The sequence below is a fragment of the Amblyomma mixtum genome, chromosome 5 (genome assembly GCF_055824585.1).
Source record: "Amblyomma mixtum isolate Tamu chromosome 5, ASM5582458v1, whole genome shotgun sequence".
NCBI classification, from domain to species: Eukaryota; Metazoa; Arthropoda; class Arachnida; order Ixodida; family Ixodidae; genus Amblyomma; species Amblyomma mixtum.
In genome coordinates this window covers 80276141-80297830 of record NC_143016.1, presented here as the reverse complement: position 1 = coordinate 80297830, position 21690 = coordinate 80276141, and the positions used below count along the sequence as shown (strand labels likewise).

At 45.9% G+C, this 21690-nt stretch overlaps 1 protein-coding gene across 2 annotated transcripts in view; it reads left to right on the top strand.

Annotated features, from left to right (window-relative positions):
- The window catches only part of LOC149342786 (synaptogenesis protein syg-2-like), a 318879-nt gene that overhangs the window by 183597 nt on the left and 113592 nt on the right, over positions 1 to 21690 (top strand). For both annotated transcript variants that reach the window (XM_089545245.1, XM_089545244.1), the window contains exon 2: positions 11199 to 11546. In XM_089545245.1, the coding sequence (XP_089401371.1) occupies positions 11199 to 11546 (348 nt within the window). The remainder of the gene's footprint in view (positions 1 to 11198; positions 11547 to 21690) is intronic.

Here is a 21690-nt window from a genome sequence, read left to right as displayed (position 1 = left end):
GGGGGGGGGGTAAGCCTGTGGAACAGCGCGCAATAGCCGCGCGTGTATCGGATGTATCGCCGTCCTCAGCGTCGTCATCGTCGTCGTCTTCTCCCGAAAGGGGTTGAGGGAGCCAGCGGCCGGGGCGGCGAAGTGGCAAGGCGACTCCGGAAGTGGAGCGCGCCGCCATCGGAACGCCATCCACAGCGCAACTTTGTTTCCCCGGTGACTGCGGCCGCCGGAGCGTGTCGAGGGGGGAAAGGAGGAAGGGGAAGAGGAAGAGCTGGTGCATGAGGAGAGGGTGCAGAGAGGAAGGGGGTTGAATTGTGCTCCTGGCTTGTTTCCTGCCAGCTCCGCTCTCATAACGCCAGCTGCGGAGACACTGCGAAGAGAGAGAGGGGGAAAGGCGAAAGGAGGCGAGCTGCGAGTCTGGCAACCGTCACTAGCTGGAGCCGGGACAGCGCTGAGGACTGACGGGTTTCTTGAGGGAAGAGGAAGGCACAGATGAGGGGGAAGCATGTGTAGTGCGATGTAGGGCATTTCGAAGAGGAAAGGAAGCGACCGAAGAAGAGCCAGTTGATTGTTATAAGGGACCGAGGAAAATGGAGCTGTCTGGACCCTGCCTAGTTTCTATTTCCGGGAGGACTGCACCGCCAGACAGAAGCGGGGAGAGACGGGAAACGAGATACAAATCGCGAGTGGGTGGCTCGGGATGAGAGAGGGAAGTCGGCGCGGGAGGTTGGGAGCGTAAGAAGATAAAAAATATATAGAACGCATGGAATGAGAACGCGGAAGTCGCGGAGACGGCTGCGCGAATGGGGATGCAGGGGAACCACATACGAGGGCGCGCACAACTAAACAAAACAAGGGTGGCGAAGGGGAGGCGGAATACAATGAAGAACACGAGGAATCAACAGAGGAGACGTGACTGGTCGTGGGCTGTATCTTCTTATCTCGCATTGCCGAGTACACCCACCCCAGGCGAATCACTGCCAGGAACATTCAAAGTCAGAGCTTTGACTATTCTTAGGCAGCCTCCCGCTGTTCTGTGCAGAGGTGCTCTTTTCGCGCCGGAGGTAAGCCATTTAATTTAGCTAGCAGCGCCAGCATCATATGCTTCTCTTCATCGTCCCAAATGAAGTCGGGTATCTTTTTCCTTATTTAAAAAAGGTGAGATTGGAGACGCGCGAAGCATTCCGCGACAGGAAGGTATGGCGCGCAAGTGAAAAACGTCGCCGTCACATTAAAGCGGAAAGGTCACCGTTGAGAGGGCGCGCGTTCATTACAGGCAAACGAGAAGGCCCAGGGCGTGTTTATTAAGGAAACCGGCACAAAACAGCAAGAAAGAAGCAAGCGTTCCTAGTGACACTAGCAACAAGCACACGGCAGATAAAGCTGGGGAGATAAGACAGAAACGAGAGGCGATCAAGCTGGGCGTTCTTCTGCCGTCCTCAGCAAACATGGAAGAAATCGAAGGAAAAAAAAAAGCAATAGTGAGAAGGAAAATAAGGCACGCTGAAGAGTGATAAGGCGCGGTGAATAAGAAGGAGGCCGAGAGTGCGATGACAAAAATGACAAGGGTATGGCAGGAAGAGGGAGAAGGGAGCAAGGGGGGGAGGGGCGTGGGCGGCGGGGTGGACATCGGTCGATATAGCCGGCCGCGACAGTAGCGTCGTTAACGAGCAACACTCCAAGATGGCCGTTCCATAGTTGCACGTTCTCACGCTTGGCCCTGCAAAGAAGTGTGCCTCTCCTCATTCTCGCCTGTACTTTCCTCTCTCTCCTCTGTCTGTCTCTCTCTCGTCCTCCTCCATGTCGCGGCGCCCTCAGCGTCCGGTCCAAGGGAGGACAATCCGGAACCCTCTGTCCCTGGCCTTGTGTTTGTCCAATCAGCGGGCTGACTAAGCGTGCCAAGAAGGACCGGCTCGGATCGGCAGAAACAAAAACTGCGACACCTCGTGTCTTGCTTGTTGAAGGCCTGCCTGAAAGATGTAAAGCCGCATGGAGAAGCGAAGCGGAGTCGTCTTAACACTTTTTTATTGTCAACACGTCTTTAGCATGGTGTAGCTGCAAGAAAGAGGACGAGAAGAAATGGAATTGTTTTCTTGATGATGAGGTTGATTTGATTTATAATGGCTCAAGGGCTGTTTGCCGAAAGAGCGCAATGCTTAACGTCCATGGTTCAAGGGAGAGGTCAAAGACGCTTTTCACAAGCATTTCACCCCAGTGAAAGTCAAGCATCAAGGCAAGCGTTTACCTACTCCAAAACCGGCTGGTCCCCTGCGACACTGGTAATCGAACCTACCCCTTCTAGCTTGATGCGGGTGCTTAAACCACTGTGTCATCAGATGAGTTGTAATATTTGCGGTGTTTCTCAATTAATCTGCATGCGGTAGACGACGCAAGGCATTGCACATTGTGCACAGCTTGATTTCCGAACAAAATACGAATCAGTCGGAAATGACGCACGGAGTGCCAATGTAGTATTACATGAGGAGAGAATAATACTATTTTCTGCACCAACCCACCACGGTGACGTTGCGGTTAACGAGTTTGCCTGCGGTGGAACCTAGCAAAAAAAACGATGGGAAGATTGGTGGCTGAAAAGCAGAGAGGTTACATAAGGTTTGGTTTGGTTTGTGGGGTTTAACGTCCCAAAGCGACTGAGGCTATGAGAGACGCCGTAGTGAAGGGCTCCGGAAATTTCGACCACCTGGGGTTCTTTAACGTGCACTGACATCGCACAGTACACGGGCCTCTAGAATTTCTCCTCCAAAGAAATTCCAGCCGGCGCGGTCGGGATCGAACCCGCGTCTTTTGGGACAGCAGCCGAGCACCATAGCCACTGAGCCACCGCGGCGGCTTACATAAGGTTAGAAGTGTAAGAAACCGTAGTGAAAAAAAAAGGCGAATTTTAATGACAGTTTACAGCACAGTTAAACAAAAATAAGGAAAAAAAAAGCTGAGCATGGTGGCACTGCTACCAGCCCGTTTCAAAGGGGGCGCACCTATCTTCCGTTCATTCCATCCTTGCCTGCTAAGTCTTAACACGCGAGGCTGAATTTAGGAACCAAATTTTTTTTTGAGGAAATGAAAAACGTTCATGAACTGTGCACTGTGTGATGCCGGTGGCCAGTGAAGAACACCCCTGTAGAAAGGAACACTGCATTCGGATTTCATAGGCCATCTGCAACTTTGTGATGTAAAAAACTAAATTTGCGATTTAAAATACCACAAAAGACCTCTTACTCCATCAAGCCATCCGAAGGTTCTGTACACAAAGTCCTGATAGCAATAAACGCTTCGCAGCGTTCTTATTTAGAACGTTTTGTCCCCACAGGGCACGAAGATGACTTAAAATAGCTAAAGTTGTTATTACAAGGCAGCAGATGACCAGTAAAATGACGGCGTAGTTGGGAAAGCTCTTGCGGTTTTCTCTTACCCAGCTGTAGAAAATTTTGGCAAAGAGATTTCTTTCATCAAGATGTTAATATAGACAGATTGAATAAGCGGACTCGATATGAAGACTCTCCGATTACGCCATAATACGGGGCATTTTGTCGCTTGTACGAAGTAATTTTTAATACGTTACATACGTGCAGGATTCATTGCTTATACTGTCCCGTCATCCCCTGAACTCCCCCTACTCTCACACTAACCTCGACTACAAATTCAAGAGAAGTAACAAGCGAATTTTCAATGACGGTGACCTGTTCAGGCTTTGCGAAAATCACCCTTAAACTCCAAGTGTGTCAGAAGTAGTGCAGCTTGGTGCAACATGTGCAGATGGTATGTGCACGACGCAGAAGGAATAGGTGTTTGAATACGCCAGCGTGTAGCACTTGACCGACTGTTCAAACCCGAGTTATCCTGTTTCTGTTATGACGCACGCTGTCTGTAGGGAAATTGGGCGATGTGAAACCAAGAAACTGTCGGCTGTGGCGTCCACAATATACAAATAAAATGACACGAAAGGCAAACGCGATCCGGTAGCGATTACAGGAACTCCCATTTCGGAAGATGACTAAAGATGACACCAAACCACAATACGAAAACGTGTTCGCTATAAACGCTTAGTAGCTTGCACTCGTCAAAACATGTCGGTATTGGTGGCCCCTTTCACTGCTAGAAACCCAAACGCTCGCTCAAAGATACAGCACATAACGCATGGTCACAATATCCATGTCCAACATTTTCAAAGAAAATTTTTGAACAAGAGAAAATTGTAAATATTGTTACGGAAATATCGAAGATAATGGTACATACTTCAGATATGTAACAAAATTTTTATTTAAAGTGTTTCCATCGATCGCACTTAATAGTTAAGACTTCCTTAGAAAACTAGAATGCTTTTTACGATAGCAAAAACGTTAACAGAAAAAAAATCCAAGACTGCCCTCGGGTGATCTGCGAATATATTGATTGTTATTGTGAAATGTTACATTATAGGAAAAAAATGCGTTCATGAACGGTTTCCCGTTCAAAAATGCTTTTGTCCAGAATTGTTGGGTATGATCAACAAAAAAAAGTAAATACCAAAGAAAGAAACGAGTGGACAGCCATGACACCCCCTCGGTAACAAGACGACGCGCTCTTAAGGAGAGCCGACCACGGCGACATCGGCCGCCGTTTAGGTGATCCAGGTTTCTTTGACGCCACTGCAAACCGCGAACCCGGTAATAAAAAAAAACAGCAACTAAAGCAAGAGAAGTGACAGTCCAGCACAAAAACGAGTGCAGATATACACCGTACACTCCGCAACATAGTTTTCCGCCGCTTCTGCTGCTGCTCCCACGTTCGCGTCGTCTCTCGGTCGCCTGCCGTGAGTGAAGAATCTCTCTCGATCGCGCGCTGCCTCTCAACGTCCCTCTCCTGTGCGCTATCTTTTCTCTACCCGCTTGCGCTGCGAAAGAGAACGTCATTCCTAGCGAAGCTTCGCCGAACCTCTTTCCCCCTGCTTCCTCCCCCATTACCCTCTATTCCCACTCTTCTCCCTCAATCTCCCCCCCCCCCCCCCCCCCTCGCAACCACACCTCGTTTTCCTTTTTACCTTTTTATTTTTGCTTACTCCATTGCCTGTATGGCGGCGTGCGTTTTGCGCTTTATGACGGGCGCGGTGAGAGACGAGTGTTACACCACTGTCAGGGCGAATGCGGAAGCGGAGGACAAGAAGCAGGCAGCGCAGTAGAGACGCGGGAAAGTATCCACACACGCGAAAGAGAAACTGAAGATTCCTCCTCGTGGTAGGGAAGAAGATAACAACAAAAACCGTGAGCAGGCGCGGAAGGCATGAAAAGCTGTCCGCTGGTGCTGACAGGGCGTTCCAGAGATAAAAAGCGAACCAGCCTCTCTGCGGGCGGCCGCTCAAAACTCGAGGTATGAAAGGAGAACAGGGGAGAGGGTGGTTGCAAAGGGAAGTAAAGAATGGGAGGAGAGTGTGTAGGAAGAGGCGAGAGTGAGAGAGTGAAGTGGAGGTTTGGGGGAGAGACCAGAAGGAGAGAGGGAAGGAGTGAGAATGCGCGAACGTGAGAAAAGCATCGCGGGTTGTCGGCTCGGCGCTGGGCTGACGCGCCAGTGAAGACGACGCGACATTTTCATCCATGTCCGCTATGCGGTTGAACACAAACTTTTGCGAATGAGAAAAAAAAAATTGAAGTATGGAAAAGGGGAGTTTTGTGAGAGCGCGTTTCCATACACGCAACCGAATTCTGCGCATTCAGTTTTGGAAAGGGCAAGGAAACGAAAAGAGAAAGACAGTGATGCATGGCCAAACAAGGTAGAGGAGGACGTGGAACGTTTTGCGCGACATTTTTTTTTTTTTTTTGAGGGTGCGGAGTGAAAAGATCTTTTCGAAATTCCACATCAGCATGCATTCGTCGTCTTCCTCTCCTTTGGAGTTCGGGTTTGCTTTTTCCGGTCAGTGGAGGTTTACATCTGCGTCTTCTTCTCCAGGTTGACGTTTGGGCAGAGTAGTTTCCTTCAGTGCTCTGAGAACACCGTAGTGATGATTCAACGGGGCGAGGCAGCAGTCTGGACTACCGCCGGTTCTGAATAGGTCATTAAGCATGCTTCAGGGGAGAATGCTTTTTACTGCATCAGCGAAAAGTGCACCCCTCGGTGGACATATGGTGGTGAGAGTTGATGTTGAATAAGTGGGACTGAGGACCACAAAGTTCGCAAAAAATACAAATGTGGATGAGCAACACATATGATCATATATCTATAATGTGATCTGTATTCGAGTTATAAAACAAAAATGGCTTCTTTCTTTTCAACTCATCATGCTTCAACCAACGGGCAAACTCCTTCAGCAGAATTTTTTTTATTGCTTATAGAAGCAGGCAGGCAAGGGACTGATTCCTCAATTGTATTTGTATGCATGTGTGCGTGCATTTGCATGTATGTTCATCGCGCGCCCTAGTTGGCTACTTTTATATTTCTCTCAAAAATGGGTTGCCATGCAGCCATACATTGGTCATTATTTCATTTCTATGCCAGTTAATCTATGTTTTTTATTATATTATGCCTAAAATATGCTTTGAAGTTGCATGATTTGGAGCTGTAGCTGAGAAATACACAAAGTTTAACCTTTGCCTGCATGCAGTTTTCATGCAAATTGGATCTGCTCCTCGCTTATAACTAAGGGTCAAAACAGTGTTGAAGGCAGTTTCATATTCATTGTCGATGTTAACTGAGACCTAATAGCTTTGAAGTTGTTATTGCGTTCGGTAATACTATCAGCTAGTTTTTTTTTTTTGCGCTTTAAAGAAAACAATGAGAAAAAAGCGATGACACGTGGGTAGCACTAACCTCCTCCAGCGTGCCTCGAATTGTTAAGATAAATCGAATTGTGCCCGTCTAAAACAACGCCCGACTCGCTATTAAGGATGCATTACGTAGGCGGAGTTGACTTCAAACGGAAAAAGACGTTTTCGTTCTCTTTTTTTTTTTCTCCAACGCCCGCTCGCGCACACATTTCTTCAAAACCTAAAACGACTATTTCGCGCAGAAAAGGCTGGAAAATTGTACGAGAAAAATAAAATGAGGGACTCACTGCTCCTCTTGGCCATTCTCTTTGTCGCGACTGCGGCGCCAGCAACCCAAGGGAGGAGAAGTAAGGAAAGAAGAAGCCGTCTGGCTTGCCGCCGTTTGTCATCCCGGTCGACACAAAGGCGAGTCAAGACAAAGCCACTTTTGGCACTCGCGGCCGCACACGAGTCGCACCCTCGTGTTTGTGGAGCAAATTGAGTTCCCATCTCGTCGTCGCTGTAGTCAACGACGGCGACAGCAGTGCGACGCAAAAGCGAGGTGGAAGTCCGCAGGAATCGATACACCTGGTTTCGACGCGAGTCGACAAGAAGAAAGGGTGGGGGGGGGTTGAGACAAAAGGTGGGCGTCGTCTCGTGTCAACGCTAAGAGACAGGGGTCTAAAGGGTCTGGCACGCTACCCTCCGAAGACGCGTCATTTGTCAGCGTCAATTTGGCGCTGTCGTGAAGGTTGAACGAGGGAGCTACGGAAAACAAAAATCAAATAAGCGCTGATAAATAATAATAAAAAAACTAGAATTCTTCTCTTACTCGTCTGTTGCGGCTGTTTGTTCAGAAAATAATCTTGTGGGTGCTCGCCGGTCAGTAGCGCGCAAGTCGATAGAAGCGGTGTGATCGTCTTTGGGAACTATTGAATGCGACATAAGAGAGTGGCTATCGTGAGGGGAGGAGAATGGGTTGAAGGCACGACTGGATTGACTTGACACCGGACGCCGTTCGCTCCTGGGCGGCCATTAGTGGAAGTGGCTTTCGATTGACGCCGGGACGTCTTCGAATGCAGTGAGCTCAAGCGTTTTCTCAGAGACTTAAAGTGACCAGCAAGGATTTGTTTTGTGGACGCTCCGCTTTAATGTACCGCCTTTGTCAAAGGTAACTAGTCAACAGGAGTTGCTTCTCTGCCATATAATGGAGCCCTTACGGCATTCCTGAAGACTAAAATGTCGCGAAAACTGAAGACGAGGGCTCTCCTTACCTTACCAAGACTTGCAGCTTAAGGAGTGCCTTAAGTGCGCCACTAAACAGCTGAGAATCAAACCCAGTTGCCTTGTTACGTTTGACAAAACGATGCTCTGAAACATTTCCGCAAATCATTTTGTTTTTGCTGTCAAAGTCTTCCCTCCCAGACGTTTTTTTTCTTCCCCAGCGACTTAAGAGACCGACAACACGCAAGGTTTGTCGTGATGTTAACGATTTGAGTTGGCTCGCAAGTTGAGATCAAAAGACGAAAAGTATAGATGAATTATTGAAGAGTAATTTCTCCGTGGTTTTGTGGAGACGCGTAAATATCCCATTAAGAACAGTGGTACCCCATGGGACAACAGTAACAATGCCCTGACCTTTAAGTGCTTAGAGCTGAGTGTTGGTCTAACTGAACTTTGATTTTGTCATCTGCTTAGAGCTACGGCCTTAAGCTTGTGTAGCTTAATAATATCGTACTCATGGCTTATTTCCTTTATGCGCATCATTCCATCAATATTACACATTTGGTACGGAACGGTGGGATTTAACGTCCCGAGGCTGCACCTTGGTTATGAAATACGGAGTAGAATGGCATTTTGGGTTAATTTTGACCACCTGGCAATATCTGCCAAGCACCAACAGCTCATAGAAAGATAGAATTATTGTATTTCGCCTGCATCAGAATGCGGCCATCGCTTCTGTGATTTCACCACCCAGCAGTGTGTTTAGCAGCAGAACGCTTTGGCAACTTACAAGAGAGAGACAAGAATGAACGCAAAGGCAGGGAGGTCACCTAGGCGACGCCCAGAATACTACCCTACACGAGGAATTGAAAAACTGTGGCTATAAACAACCTATGAGGGGTAACCCAAAGTGAACAAAGAAGGGTAAAGCTTTAGGGTGATTGCCAACGTTTACGTTGCGACATGAGGACTTGTCTTTGTTTGGGCAACGTGTTCATCATTGCTGGGTTTAAAGTAGGGCCTTCAGTGCCAGGAGGAAGGCCTCGCGAGGGGGAGGAGGGCCTAAAGTGAGAAGGAGGTTAAGATGAAGAGCGTGAATCAATCAAGCGTCATGCTCTCCATCCAAACCTTCTCCTCAATTCACGCCTTCCTCCGTCTCACCGGCCTTTCTCCTCGAAATGAAGGCCCTATTTAAACTCTCGAGGTAAGATGCGGATGGGGGGGGGGGGGGGGGGGGGGTATGGAAGAGAGAGAGCATGAATCTTGAAATTCATGATCTCCAACCTAACCCCTCTTCTACTTTACGCCCTCGTCTTCCACACGGGGCCTTCCTTTTCGGAGTACAGACCTTATTTAAACCCTACCAATGATGAACGCTTTACCTAGACGAAGACGTTTTCTTGTCGAAACGTTGGTAGGAACCCTGAGGCATTCTCCTCTCTTGTTCACTTTGTGTATGTGTCAAGAAATCATCTGCCTGGCCTCTCTCTACTGTGCGGAGTAATGGCACATATCACTTCAGCTGCAAGCTGGCGCGTAGGTGAGGTGCAGATGGCGTCGAGGAGGCAGTACACGAGGCTTAGCGTTCTCTCTCGAGCAGGACAGACTGCAGTTGCTAGCAGTCCCTCCTGTAAGCTCTTGCTGACTTCTCCTCTTGCTGTTGCTTTCATGTGGGCTAGTACTGTAGAATAAATGATTGACGAATCCACATTCCCATATCAGGAAGGGTTGCTTTTCAAGTGCAGTCGCACTATAATACGTCGTCAGCAGAGATGCGGTCGCCTATTGTAAGCATGATGTTTTTTATAAAATATTCACAAACAGAGAAATAGCTGAGATGCATGCGTAATCGTCGGTACGTTTTGTTGTTGGCAAAGCTACTCACGAACACCGCAGGCAAAACAAGTTATTCCATTTAAATTCTTTCAGCTTTTCAAATTTAGGGTACTTTGCGCTTTCAACAACTTTGCGGCAATCTGTCAAATCAAAACTGCACTACTCAAAAAAGGCGTTGGTCGTGTTCTGCATCGAAAATACGCGAAAGTGGGATGTGATGACTGTGTTCAAGCGATGTCAATGCATGCTCGTTCATAAAGCAACGGAAATTGGGTCGCGCATTTATGCGCGAAAGAATGCGGCTATAGAGCCGAACCGGGCCAACGTTTGTGGATGATAAATAGATTGTGTGCTGAAACTAGCCAGGGGCCGTATTTTAGAGCAATTCAGCTCTCGATTAATTAGTTCGCCCCTTTATAGCCGTTCACTGTCTTCGGAATGAAAAGTTGGGCTGACGTGAGAGAGGCAAAGAGTAAAAAAAAACAACAACCCGAAACCGGTTGGCATGATAAGTTAGTTTTCTGACAGAATCAGCGTAGCTTTCGTCATGCCAACAGTAAGGCTAGTCGGCTTTTCTTTGCTGTCAAAAATCAGCTCTTTGACATTTCGTTATTTAGATGAAGTTCTCTTTCGAGCACTGGCAGGTTTTCGATCATATATTAATTTTTTTTTACAGAAGACCACGTCGGACTGTCTGTGCTGTGTAATGACATCTTTTAAAACAAACAAACAAAATAAAAAGGCTTTACGCATTTGCTGAGGCGTCCTCTTGAGGCTTAGGCACGTTTATCTCATTTGGTAACAAATACGTCTCATAAATTTGGGCTCACATACTTAGGCGCTTCACGTCCAGCATTACTGGTCAAAAAATTTGAAATTTGGAGTACTTTAAAATACTGCAATAGAAATATTTAAGCTAATGGTTCATTCTTCCAAAGCGCAGCGAAATATTTCTGTTAAAGTTTTCCCATCGCTCTTATCGAGCACTCAACAATGCCGTATTAAACCAATGGGGAGCGATTTTTGCAACAGAAACAACGTCAACACCAAAAAAAGAAAATGCGAGCCGGCCGACGGGAGATCTGCGGACGTGTCAGTTGTTAAAACGAAATCTTACAGTATATGAAAAAAATTGCTTTCATAAATTTTTCCCATTGAAAAACCCATTTGCCCAGAATTGCTGGGTTCGTCTCAATCGTTTGCTATTTTATTCTCGGCCAATCGAATTATTTTGAAAACTTTACCTTTATTTTCGGTGTCTTTAAAAGTGAAGTGCTGAGACTAAGATGATACCCTTAACGTGAAAGCGATGGCATTGTCATTATTTAGGGATATTGCTCGTGCCGACTGTACACACTACTGATTGTTAATGGCATACCGGATGTAAACACAGCGCCTTCATTACCTTCGCAGCCGAGGCGCTGACGGTGACGGCGCTGGAAGGGAGCCAGGTACAGCTGAGCTGCGACATCAGCGCCCCAGGTGCGGGCGACTTCCCGGTGCGCATCCGCTGGTACAAGGACTCCGGTCCGAACCCCGTGTACAGCGTGGACGTGAACCCGAGGACGGGCAGCCTGTCACAGATACGCCAGAGCGCACAGCGGAGCAGCCTCCAGGGCCGGGCCTACTTCTCGGTCATCCAGACGCCCGCCGTGCTTAGCATCGACCGCCTGCGCCATGCCGACAACGGCTCCTACGTGTGCGCCGTCGACTTCAAGAAGGACTGGACGCGCAAACTCACCACGCACCTCGTCGTCATTGGTGAGTGTGCAGTACCTCTGACGTCATCGGCGTTATTCGCTGCGTTCCGTGACAGTGACTCGTCATGGCATTGTTTTGATGTACCGGAAGCGTTTTACAGCCGTAGTTGTACTAGGGATTATCTGTGACTCAGACGGCACTGGCATCAGCGCTGACATATTAGGATGTAGCCGACAACCCACTCCTCCCTCTTCACTTTTTGTCAAACAGATGACTGTCAAGGTGCGAATTAATCGTAGGTTTTTCCATTCGTGAACTCTTTTTTTTTGTTATCTTTTCACAAGCTTCAGTCTTGAAAAGACTCGTGCACGTTCACTTTTGCTGGGCTGAACGAGTAGAACCGTGTTGTGCTTCGCTGTGGGATTGCTTGACACTACGAGGAATTGTTTGGGCAGCTATGTTCTTTTTCTTTTTGATAACTGTAGATTATTCGTGAAAATACCTGATATTATGTCCTCAAGAAGAGTACATCGCTAATTGCTCGTTGCTGGGAACAACATAATGGACAGTACTCCTGAGATAACACGGAAAAATGGTATTAAACAATATATAAACTGGGGAACGCTCTGGGAATTAAAAAAAAGCCGTTCTTTCCAGTCGCCTGAAGCCTATAGCAGTAATTTGTAGACTACATTTTTCTAATGCTAAATGAAGACTATTTTCAAAGGTCGCAGAATAAGCGAAAAGTTTCAGCAAAAAGTTGCAGGTGGGGAAAAGAAACCTGTAATGGAGCACTTCTTGAAGGGATTGTTTTGTTCAGAACTCTTTCTATGCTCTGTAAAGAGCCCTCGAAACCACGCCTACGAACCTGATAGTGGGCGCTGGCGCGTGCTAATACCGGGTTACCGTAACAAAAATCGCGACATGACTTAGTCACCTGTTGGGCAGCTGAATAACTCTTGAAATTTTATGAGTTTAAACGAGCCGAAGGCGTAAAACTTTCAGGTAAAGGATGCAAAATCTTTTTGCGCTAGCGTTTGAAATGGTGACGTAATCGTCGACTAAAGAGGCGTCAGCGTTCAGACTTCTCTGCAGTGCAAAGCGACAACCAGAGGCCACAATGATGACGTCACGTACGGTGGGGCTAAGTTTCCAGCGAAGAAACAGTTGTTTCAAGGAAGGAAACGAATGCCGTCGAAGGTAAAGCTCACGAAGCATTGCTTGGCGGCGTCGGAAGACGCACGAAACAGTGACGTCACCACTAGTTTTGTCCCACTTTTTCAGCGCACTGAGGAGAAGCCTGAACATCGTCGTCGTTTTAATCGCTGATTAGGTCACCATTTTAGATGCTAGCGCAAAACTACTTTGTATGCTTTACCTAGAAGCTCCATAGGACGGAAACCTAAGCTAGTTGGAACAGACTCATATTGAAAAACCAGCGCAAAAAACAAGGACCAAAGGACTAGAGGGCTAACGAGGCCGTGTTTTTCCTCTAGACTTTTGGTCCGTTTTTTTTTCTCTGGTTTTTCAGCACGAAGCTTCATAGGTTCTAATTCTTGAATAACTTCGAATACTCAAAAAACCGTTTCACCTTCCCTTTAACTACGGGAAATAAAATTACTGAAGCTTTTCAGTGATCTCCTGTTGTTGGAAAGTTAATCATATTGATAATTAGAAAAGAACACTACAAAATTAGCGCAAAAAATGAAACTTAAAGAAAAAACAGTACAAGGACAGTACAAGGAAAGATTTAAAATTCTCCCACTTTCTCAGGCACCCGCCAACATCAATTTTCAAGTTCCATTTCATGCTGTTTGGACCAGAGCATTTTTTTTAAGCCCTTGGCTCATGTTAAAAGAGATATTACTTGCAGATACCGGGCGCTAGAGCAAACACTTTCAAAAAATTTCAAAAATAGGCATTTTAGGGTAAAATTATGGCTTTCGCGGTATGGTATTGCCAGGCCTGGCGGATAGCAGAAAACAGGTGAATCATCTTAACTAGTAAGCTGCCTAAGTAATTTCTAATAATTAACTTTTTAACTATTTGAGTTAGGCGCCAGGTTGCGATTAGAGATCTGTAGCCGGTCGTTAGTAAGAGGCCTATAAGTTTTCAGAATTAAAAAAAAATCGATTACCTTTGGCGCTGTGGCTCGACAAAATTGGCTTTTTTCCGCTAGTTATGTGAACTAGAGGGGTTGTTTTTCTTGCATTCTTTTAAAAAGCGCATGTATTTTCGCACGATACAGCCAAACCCTGTGGAGCCACAGCGGCGAGGGTAATTGCGTTTTCGAAATTCTAAAAACTGATATGACTATTACTAACGACCGGCTAAAAATCTCTAGTTACAACTAGGCGCCTAACTCTACTATTCAAAAAGTTAATTATTGAAAATTAGGTAACCAGACCAGTCTTGGTTAACTAAGACGATTCAGCGGTTTTCTGGTGTCCGCCAACAATGGTAATACTACGCCCTAAAAGCCATATTTTGTCCCAAAAAGCCTATTTAAAATTTTTTAAAGTGTTCGCTGAAACACCCGGCATATAAAACTGAGCCCGGGAATAAGTTCAGTAATTGGGCTGATCAAAATCATGTGGACGTCAGTGCGTTCGTTAGGTTTCATGCAGATCCGTTTATTTGTTTACAATACCCTTAAAGGGCCACTGACCAGGGTCCGGACATTTTTGAAAAACAAGCCCACTGCATAGATGAGGCATCGAAGATAACCTCTGCAAAATACTAGAGCCATGCGCGCCCCGAAAAGCTGCGAAAATTCAAATCAAAGCCCGTTCGTTCTTTCCTTCCTTCAAAAACGGGCCCGGCCCACTACTCTGCACCCCGCTGACGTCAAGGGGGGCTACTTTCGCTAAAGGCACTCCATTGGTGCATCGTTCTGACTGACGGGAGAAGGTTGGGCGTAGCCTTGGCGTCGCGTCGTCTGCACAACGCTTTCCGCAGCGCCTTCTGTTCTGGCTCATGCCTACAAACCCGCATGAAGGAACAAAAAAAAAAAACTGCGGAGGGAGCGTGCGGCGACAGCCTTGAACCCTAGCCATAAAAAGTAAAAAAACAGTAAAACTGAGGGAGTTGGCTCGCCCCCCCCCCCCCCCCCCCCCCCCCCGCCGTGATCCCGTCACGAGACGCTCTGCGTGCGCGCTCCCTTCTCAGTTTCTTTTCTTCTATGCGAGCCCCCCAAAACAAGGTTTTAATTAGTAGTGCAGCAGAGCCTTTCCCTCGCTCGCCCACTTTACCGCTCCGCACACATACCGCTTATCTTTCGTGCATCTTGCGTACGCCTTGACTCCAATGAATGACATATGCTTTGGAGCGGAGAAAAGACACAAACACACAGAACACAAACACGCATGGAGAAAAGCAAACGGGCGGTTGCCGGGTCCGCGCTTCGCCGTGTGTTTCGAACACAACCGACTTCCGCCCCTCCGCTCGTGAAACGGTGGGGAGGCCTAAAAGAAAATGAAAAGGTGGCTCGTTAACTGGGAATGACAAACAGATGTATGAAAGGATGCGCTCGCTAACAAGTCTAGGTGGTCGAGCCGATCGCGCCTCTCGATCGTTCAGTGTGCGGAAAAAATGCAAAAACCAAGAAAAGAATTCTATTGAAGGCGGGGCCATGACGTCGCCCTGTGACGCACTCCACAGACACCACGCCTCCGGCTTACACCGGAGAACGAAGGGGTGATTTTGCCTTGCCGAGCCTACTCGACGAGGAGCGGGAGAGAAAAATTTCGAGGAGGGAATGGAAGGAGAGGAGGCTCGCTCAAAGTGAGGTAGAGAGTGTCTGCTGGCCGCGGGTGGGCAGGGGGCCTTTAAAGACTCGCATAAGGGTAATTACATATTGGGGGAAAACATCATTGCACATTCAAAGGGAGCACGAAACACAAAACAGCAGGCCTATACCGATGATAAAGCAGCAGAAAAAGCATCACAGTTATTAATAGACGCTACGGCTCTTGGCAGCTCGTTCCAAAGTTTAATGGCTAGAAGCAAAGGTGAAAATTTGAACAAGATAGTCCTGGCATGCGGTAAATATATTTTGAATGGGTGGTCGGTGCGTTGAGATGTATGCGAAGGCGGGTGAATCTAATTGGTTGACGGAGCGTATGCGTAAGGCTCGATAATTTGTATGCCGTGACATTCGACAACCGTACAGGAGCAGCTCTAATACTGCACCTCTCTGTGCGTTTTACACTTGGAAGTTTTCCGCTTGAAAGCAAGCGCGACGATTGTGAAATGACGTTAACAGTTCGCTAAGCAATTTGGATAATAACGTCATACCCCTCAGCGCAGTTAATTTACTGAAAGCTCATCGTGATCTCATGGAAGTTCTTCTCATAGCATGACACACATACACACAACTCACGTGCTTCTGGGCGAAGAGCAGTTGATGCAGCATTGGCGATTGTTTTAATCGCGACAGGCTCCAACGCATGCAGAGTAGTAGGAAGACAGCTGCCCCCCCCCCCCCCCCCCCTTCAACATGTCAAAAAGAATCAGTCAGTGCGTAAACCCCGTCTTTGTATTCTGTCTTACTGAGACCTTAAGGTGAAGAGGGCCTGGCAGCTAGGACAGGACGTCAAGATTTGAAAAACCTCCTTGTCGACTGCAATTCCAGCCGTGCTAAAATGTCGCACTCTAGAACAAAGCTACGGCCGGTCTGATAAGACTATAACTGTCGGTAAAAAGTGTCCTTTTGGGGGTTACATCTGCTGCAACGCTACATTCAGAACACACAACGGGATCTTGAAATGTTGCTTAAATGAGTGGTGGTCGCTTTAAAAGGTGCACACGTAATAACAACAGAATCTCATTCGAGAATAATTTTTCGACGATAGCTTTCCCGAAAGTACAATGAGATAACGCTCTGCACGACATACATCCAATGTCAGAGCAAATTTAGCAACAATAATTTCCATCATTCAGGAATGACCAACATTTCTCTCATAGCCTTAGTTGCTTTGGGACGTTAAACCCCATAAACCAAACCAAACCAAACCATTTTCTGCAGAGCATAAACTGTTTCGTGCGTCAGGTGCAGCTGATGGCTATGGTAAAGAAACTATTCAATTGACTTGTAAACGACTGCTTCACTGGATAGACTTCTTTGCGAAACAAAGAAAACACTGCTATGATGCATAGGTGGCTAGCAAGGCCGGCGATCGATGAAATGCCTTCCACCGTCGTCTCCAACTCTTTTTCCATGAAATTGTAAAAGATCCATTTAATGTAAGATCCGTGGCTCTCATTGGAAACATTTTAATTAACCCTCTTCCTTTGCTTAAATTGAAAGAAAAAATGTGGGCACAGTATTATGTCGGCGGCATGCGCTGGCTGAAGTTCAGAAATGAATATAAGGGTAATACCGTCCGCGCTTAGGGACTCTACGAAAAAAAAAAAGACTTTAACCAGAACGAAGTAATTTGTTGTGGTTTCTCACCGTATCACGCGTTGCGCCAGTTGTACCTCGAGCTGAAATTAATGTGCTTGGTAAAGCTACCAGAACCACTCAGTGTGTGGTTTGCTTAGTCAGTGAAAATCTTAATTACCGGGCATGCGCCGGTTTCCGTGTGAGCTGTCCCGAAAAAATAAAAAAAATAAAAGCCACAAATCACTTTTCAGTGTATGGAAGAGTGGCATCAAAGCTGTCGTTTTCTTTCGTACTCTAAGCTAGCGGACTGAGAAGGCGTGCGGATGCGTGTAAATTATTAGCCCGTTAGTAATAACGCAGCAATACGGCAAGTGCTAAGAAGCTTTCAGTATATAACTGAGCGCGTACTGTTGGGTTGTTCTACGAGATGAGAATGCCTGCATCTGTGGAGGAAAGTAATTCCGTTCGATTTATAACTTCCTTTTCGTGAAATATGCTCCAAGGCAATTCATTAGCAGCAGTGAATAAAAGCAAAAAAGAAACAAAAGTATGAACTGCCGATCAGTTGGATTTTCTCGCACGAGAAGTGTGAACAAATAACTGAGGAAATAATTGGATTTTGGTTTCTCTGTGTTTTGTAATTCTTCATTATTCCCCCTGAGAACAAGCGGCAGGGAATGCGTTTTTATGATTGAACATTATAAATTTTCGGAAGTGAATAGAAAATGCTTTTTATTATCTGCACTCTTCATGGCACACTTTGTCTTGGCATTTCTTCACTTGTGAAGCTCGACGGTATGGTACATTTTTTTTTTCGTTTTCGCGAAGGGATAATACGTGAAGCGAAGAAAGGCGCTGATTAGAAGTTGTTTAATCATTCCATACGGCCCTGAGAGCTTCAGGAGCGTTTGAGAACACTTCTGCTTGATTATGTTCAAAAGCAAAGCACGGTTACTTCTCGAACGTAATATAGTGGAGATCTTGCCTGTTATCCTCGAGAGTTGCGCGCGTCCAAGGTGTATTCAGTCGTGCTGCTGAGTATTCTACATCTGAAGAGAGCGCAAAAAATATTTGTCACAATGATATATTTTCTTTTCTTTCTGGTAATTGAAAAAAGAACGCCGGCAGTGGTTTAGACAGCTTTTCATTTTAATTATATGCATAGTTGGAGATATTGGCACTTTTGGAAAGGCTGCCTTTTCCTCAGCGCTCCGGTTGATCTGAAGATAACTTATCTCAGAACTGATAAGATGTGAAAACAAGACGACGAAAATACACTGAGCTTCCATAACGGCATTTTTATAAGGAAGCAAATTTTCTAGTTTTAAGGTTTTGGACAAGCGTCTCCAAGTGCTGGCCTGGTATGAGGAAAACCACATGGCGCAAATAATGCGGGCACTGGGAATACATGGGTAAGAGATATTCAGCCGTCCTTCAGAATCCAGCATTGTTTACTTAAAGATAGCAACAACCAAAAAGACACTACTCACACAGAGGAGATACGAAACGAGGGTGACTAACAATCTTTATTTTTTAGTTACGAATCAATTAGCTCAGGAGCAGATTCTTCTGCAGAAACGTTGTTTACTGTCGCGTCTTTTTTTCCCCTTTCTCTTCCCACTCCGAACGCATATGCTTAGAGCCTCTTCTATCTTGATTGTGCTTCATTGGGAGACATGTTTTTTTTTTTGCCTCGCTTGCAAACCTAAGATATCCAAACGAAGAGTATCACGATCGAAGATGCGACCTGTAAGCCTCTTCTTTTTGCCCTCTATATATGTAGCGTCAGAATTATGAGTATGGCTCTCCCTGAGGATCTTTATTCTAGGCAGGAGCACCAAATACTCACTGTCTGTTTTTTTTTTCATTGCATCCGGGGATTTACTGTCAATGGAAAGTTACAGAGATCGAGGCACAAATAGTCATTAGAGAAATCCACAGGATGCGTAGAATATAAGCTCTCACTGATATTTACGAGTTACTTTATGCACAGTAAAGTGGTTGCATGTAAGTGCTAGTGCTCTGGCGAGAGCAAGAAATAAAAATGGTGCCCTTTCAGGTGGATTGACAGAGTTAGCTGCGCCCTGCACGCTTTGAGTTGAGCGGATCTGAAGACCTTATTGACGAAGGCCGGGGCAATAGATAATAAAGAAGAGAACCAAGGCTTATCTTGTAGCTTTAACGCATCTATTTTTAACGTCTGTACGGGTATGAAGCCTCATTAGCGCTGAACGCCCTTATTAGTGCTTTGGAGCCATATTAGCGTTGTGTGCTGGCATTAGCTCTGCAGGGCTTAGCGTGGTGAGGTAAGCCTAATCTCGGAACGTTGCGTGTTTCTCTCAGTCAACTGCCCTCTTTTTTACTTTTTTTTAGCTGTTCAGTGTTCACGTCAATTAACGACCAGTTTCGACTAATGAATATATAAAAAGACATAGAAACGTAAAGGGCACAAGTCACAGGTACAATAAAGCCGTAGTTTGTCAAGCAGCCAGTCGCTATGTGCACGCTTCTAGGACTTGTTCGGGGACAGAAGGGAGGCGGTGCATATATTACAAATGCCGGTAACTATGCTTCAACTTAGCAGTTGAAGATGCTAGAGTTGAACATAGAAATGGTATACTACGTTGCATAGGTTAACATGACAAAATTGGAGTTATTACTGCATGTTTCCGCGATAAAGCGTAGAAGATGGCATATTGTAATTTTAGTATAATTTTAATTATTGATAAATGACTGTTAAAGGCTGTGTTGTTATTTATAAAAACTAACCTTCGTGCTGCAGTGCGAGAATTAGGCGCAGGTTTCTCCGTACCTTGCTCGCAAATCAGACCTACCGACTCTATAGATCGCTACTTTGACCTTCCATCAACGAAACGTTTCTTACCAACTTCTTCGCCAGTTCAGACTTCACTGCAAAATCGTCCCATCTCCTGGCCCCGTTCTCTCTCGATATCGGACGACAATTTCAACTTCCCCTGGACTAAACTTTTCGCCATCTTTAGTGAATACCGCTAGCTGAACTCTCATTTTCGAGCTTTCGTCTGCCCTGTCCTTCTGAGGGGGCCCGGTTTCATTTTGCGTGAGCGCTTCAAGTCGTTGGTGCCCGGAGAAAATCCCGCCTTACGTACACGCGAAAAGGGTTTAATATAGCCCGTCCGGCAGTATGAACGGGGCCCAAAGATGGGAAAGAAAGGAAGATAAGCATCAAGAGAAGAAGAAAGAAAGAAGACGTTAAGGAAGGAGTCGAGGAACTGCTGCAGCGCTGCGAGCGCTTCAGAAAGGTGCTCTCTCTTTCTGCGCGTGTATAGCATGACTGTTTTCCTGCTCTTTTCGTTCTATTCCTGCGCGAAGAATCTTGCTGAGGGTGCATTAAATATTCCATTACTACCGGGGATCCCGGTCCTTCCCAAGCCGGTGTTTTTCGGCCGAGAAGGCCCGGCTAAGATCATCTTCTTCTCTTCTTGTCGCGCACCTACACGCACCGTCGTCTTCGCCGTCGTCATCATCTGCTATGCCGCTAAATGCCCTCTCCTCGCGATCCCTAAAACTCGCCCGCGCGCACCACAGCCTCACCACTTCCCGGACGGGCCACACTCTTAGAAAAAAAGGTAGTGAAAACGTAGCAACGGCTGCTGTTACAACCTTTTTTTAACCCCTACTACCTATGTACTATGTTGCTACGACCTTGTTACTACTGGAAAGAAAATTAAGTAGTAACAAGGTAGTAACTTCTGCTGTTACTACGTTTTTTTGGCAGTTACTACACTTGTACTACCTCATTATAACCCTGGTAGTATCCATTACTACCTTGATCTGGAAATGGATGATCGGAATATGCACACGTACGTATACTAACATTCCCGGTGACATTGCTACTCAATGCCCTATGTTTTTATATAATGAAAAGGGTTTCCTAATTGGCAGCAAATCTAACAAAATTGCCAGTGCTGTTTTTTGTTTTCAATACAATATACGCAGCGCGTATGTGTTCCACTCTTTAGTTTGATTTCTTAATTGCACTTTTTCACCAACCCCAAGCTATTGTGCCTGACTTGTGCTCATTTTTCCTTCTGGTTTACTACAAGATGCACAAAAATGGGCGTTGAGTTTCTGATGTCATGTTCATGCACTCCTTGTGACACATTAGAAAGTCACCACGAAGTCAGGTATTCATGTCTTTCGACAATAAAAACTCAGCAGAGACTCGTTTTCGTTAACACAGAAGATTTCCTTATGTGATTGGCCATCAGCCACTGAAAGGTCCTTCTCAACAACATTGTTGTCCCGTACGAGAATGTAGATGCTGCTGCTACATTTACACGCAATGAAAAGAACAAGAAACAACTGTGGCTGCACATATCACGGCACATAAGTTGACAAGTTAGCGTCTGGTGGCGTGGCGTAGTGGTTAGCGTGGTAGGATAGAGAGTATAGGAACAGGATAGAAACAACTTCAACATAGAAAGTGAAAGGTCCGCGGTTCGAATCCTCCTGAAAGCAGGGATTTTTTTTTCTTTTTTGTTTTTGCTCTAGTTTTTTTTTTGCTCTTATTTTGCACTATTACTATCTTATATGCATACGATTGTAATGTCAAAAGTCATTATATTATTTCTTAAGGTGTTTTCTCTCGAGAGGTAGTAAATGTTACTACCTCGCAGTTACTACATACAGTTACTGAGAGGTAGTAAACGTTACTACCTTGCAGTTACTACGTACAGTTACTACCTAGGTAGTCATATATGTGACAGTCGTTACTACCCTAAAATGTAGTAACCTCAACTACCTTTTTTTTTAGAGTGCACGGCTAGGCTGCTGCGG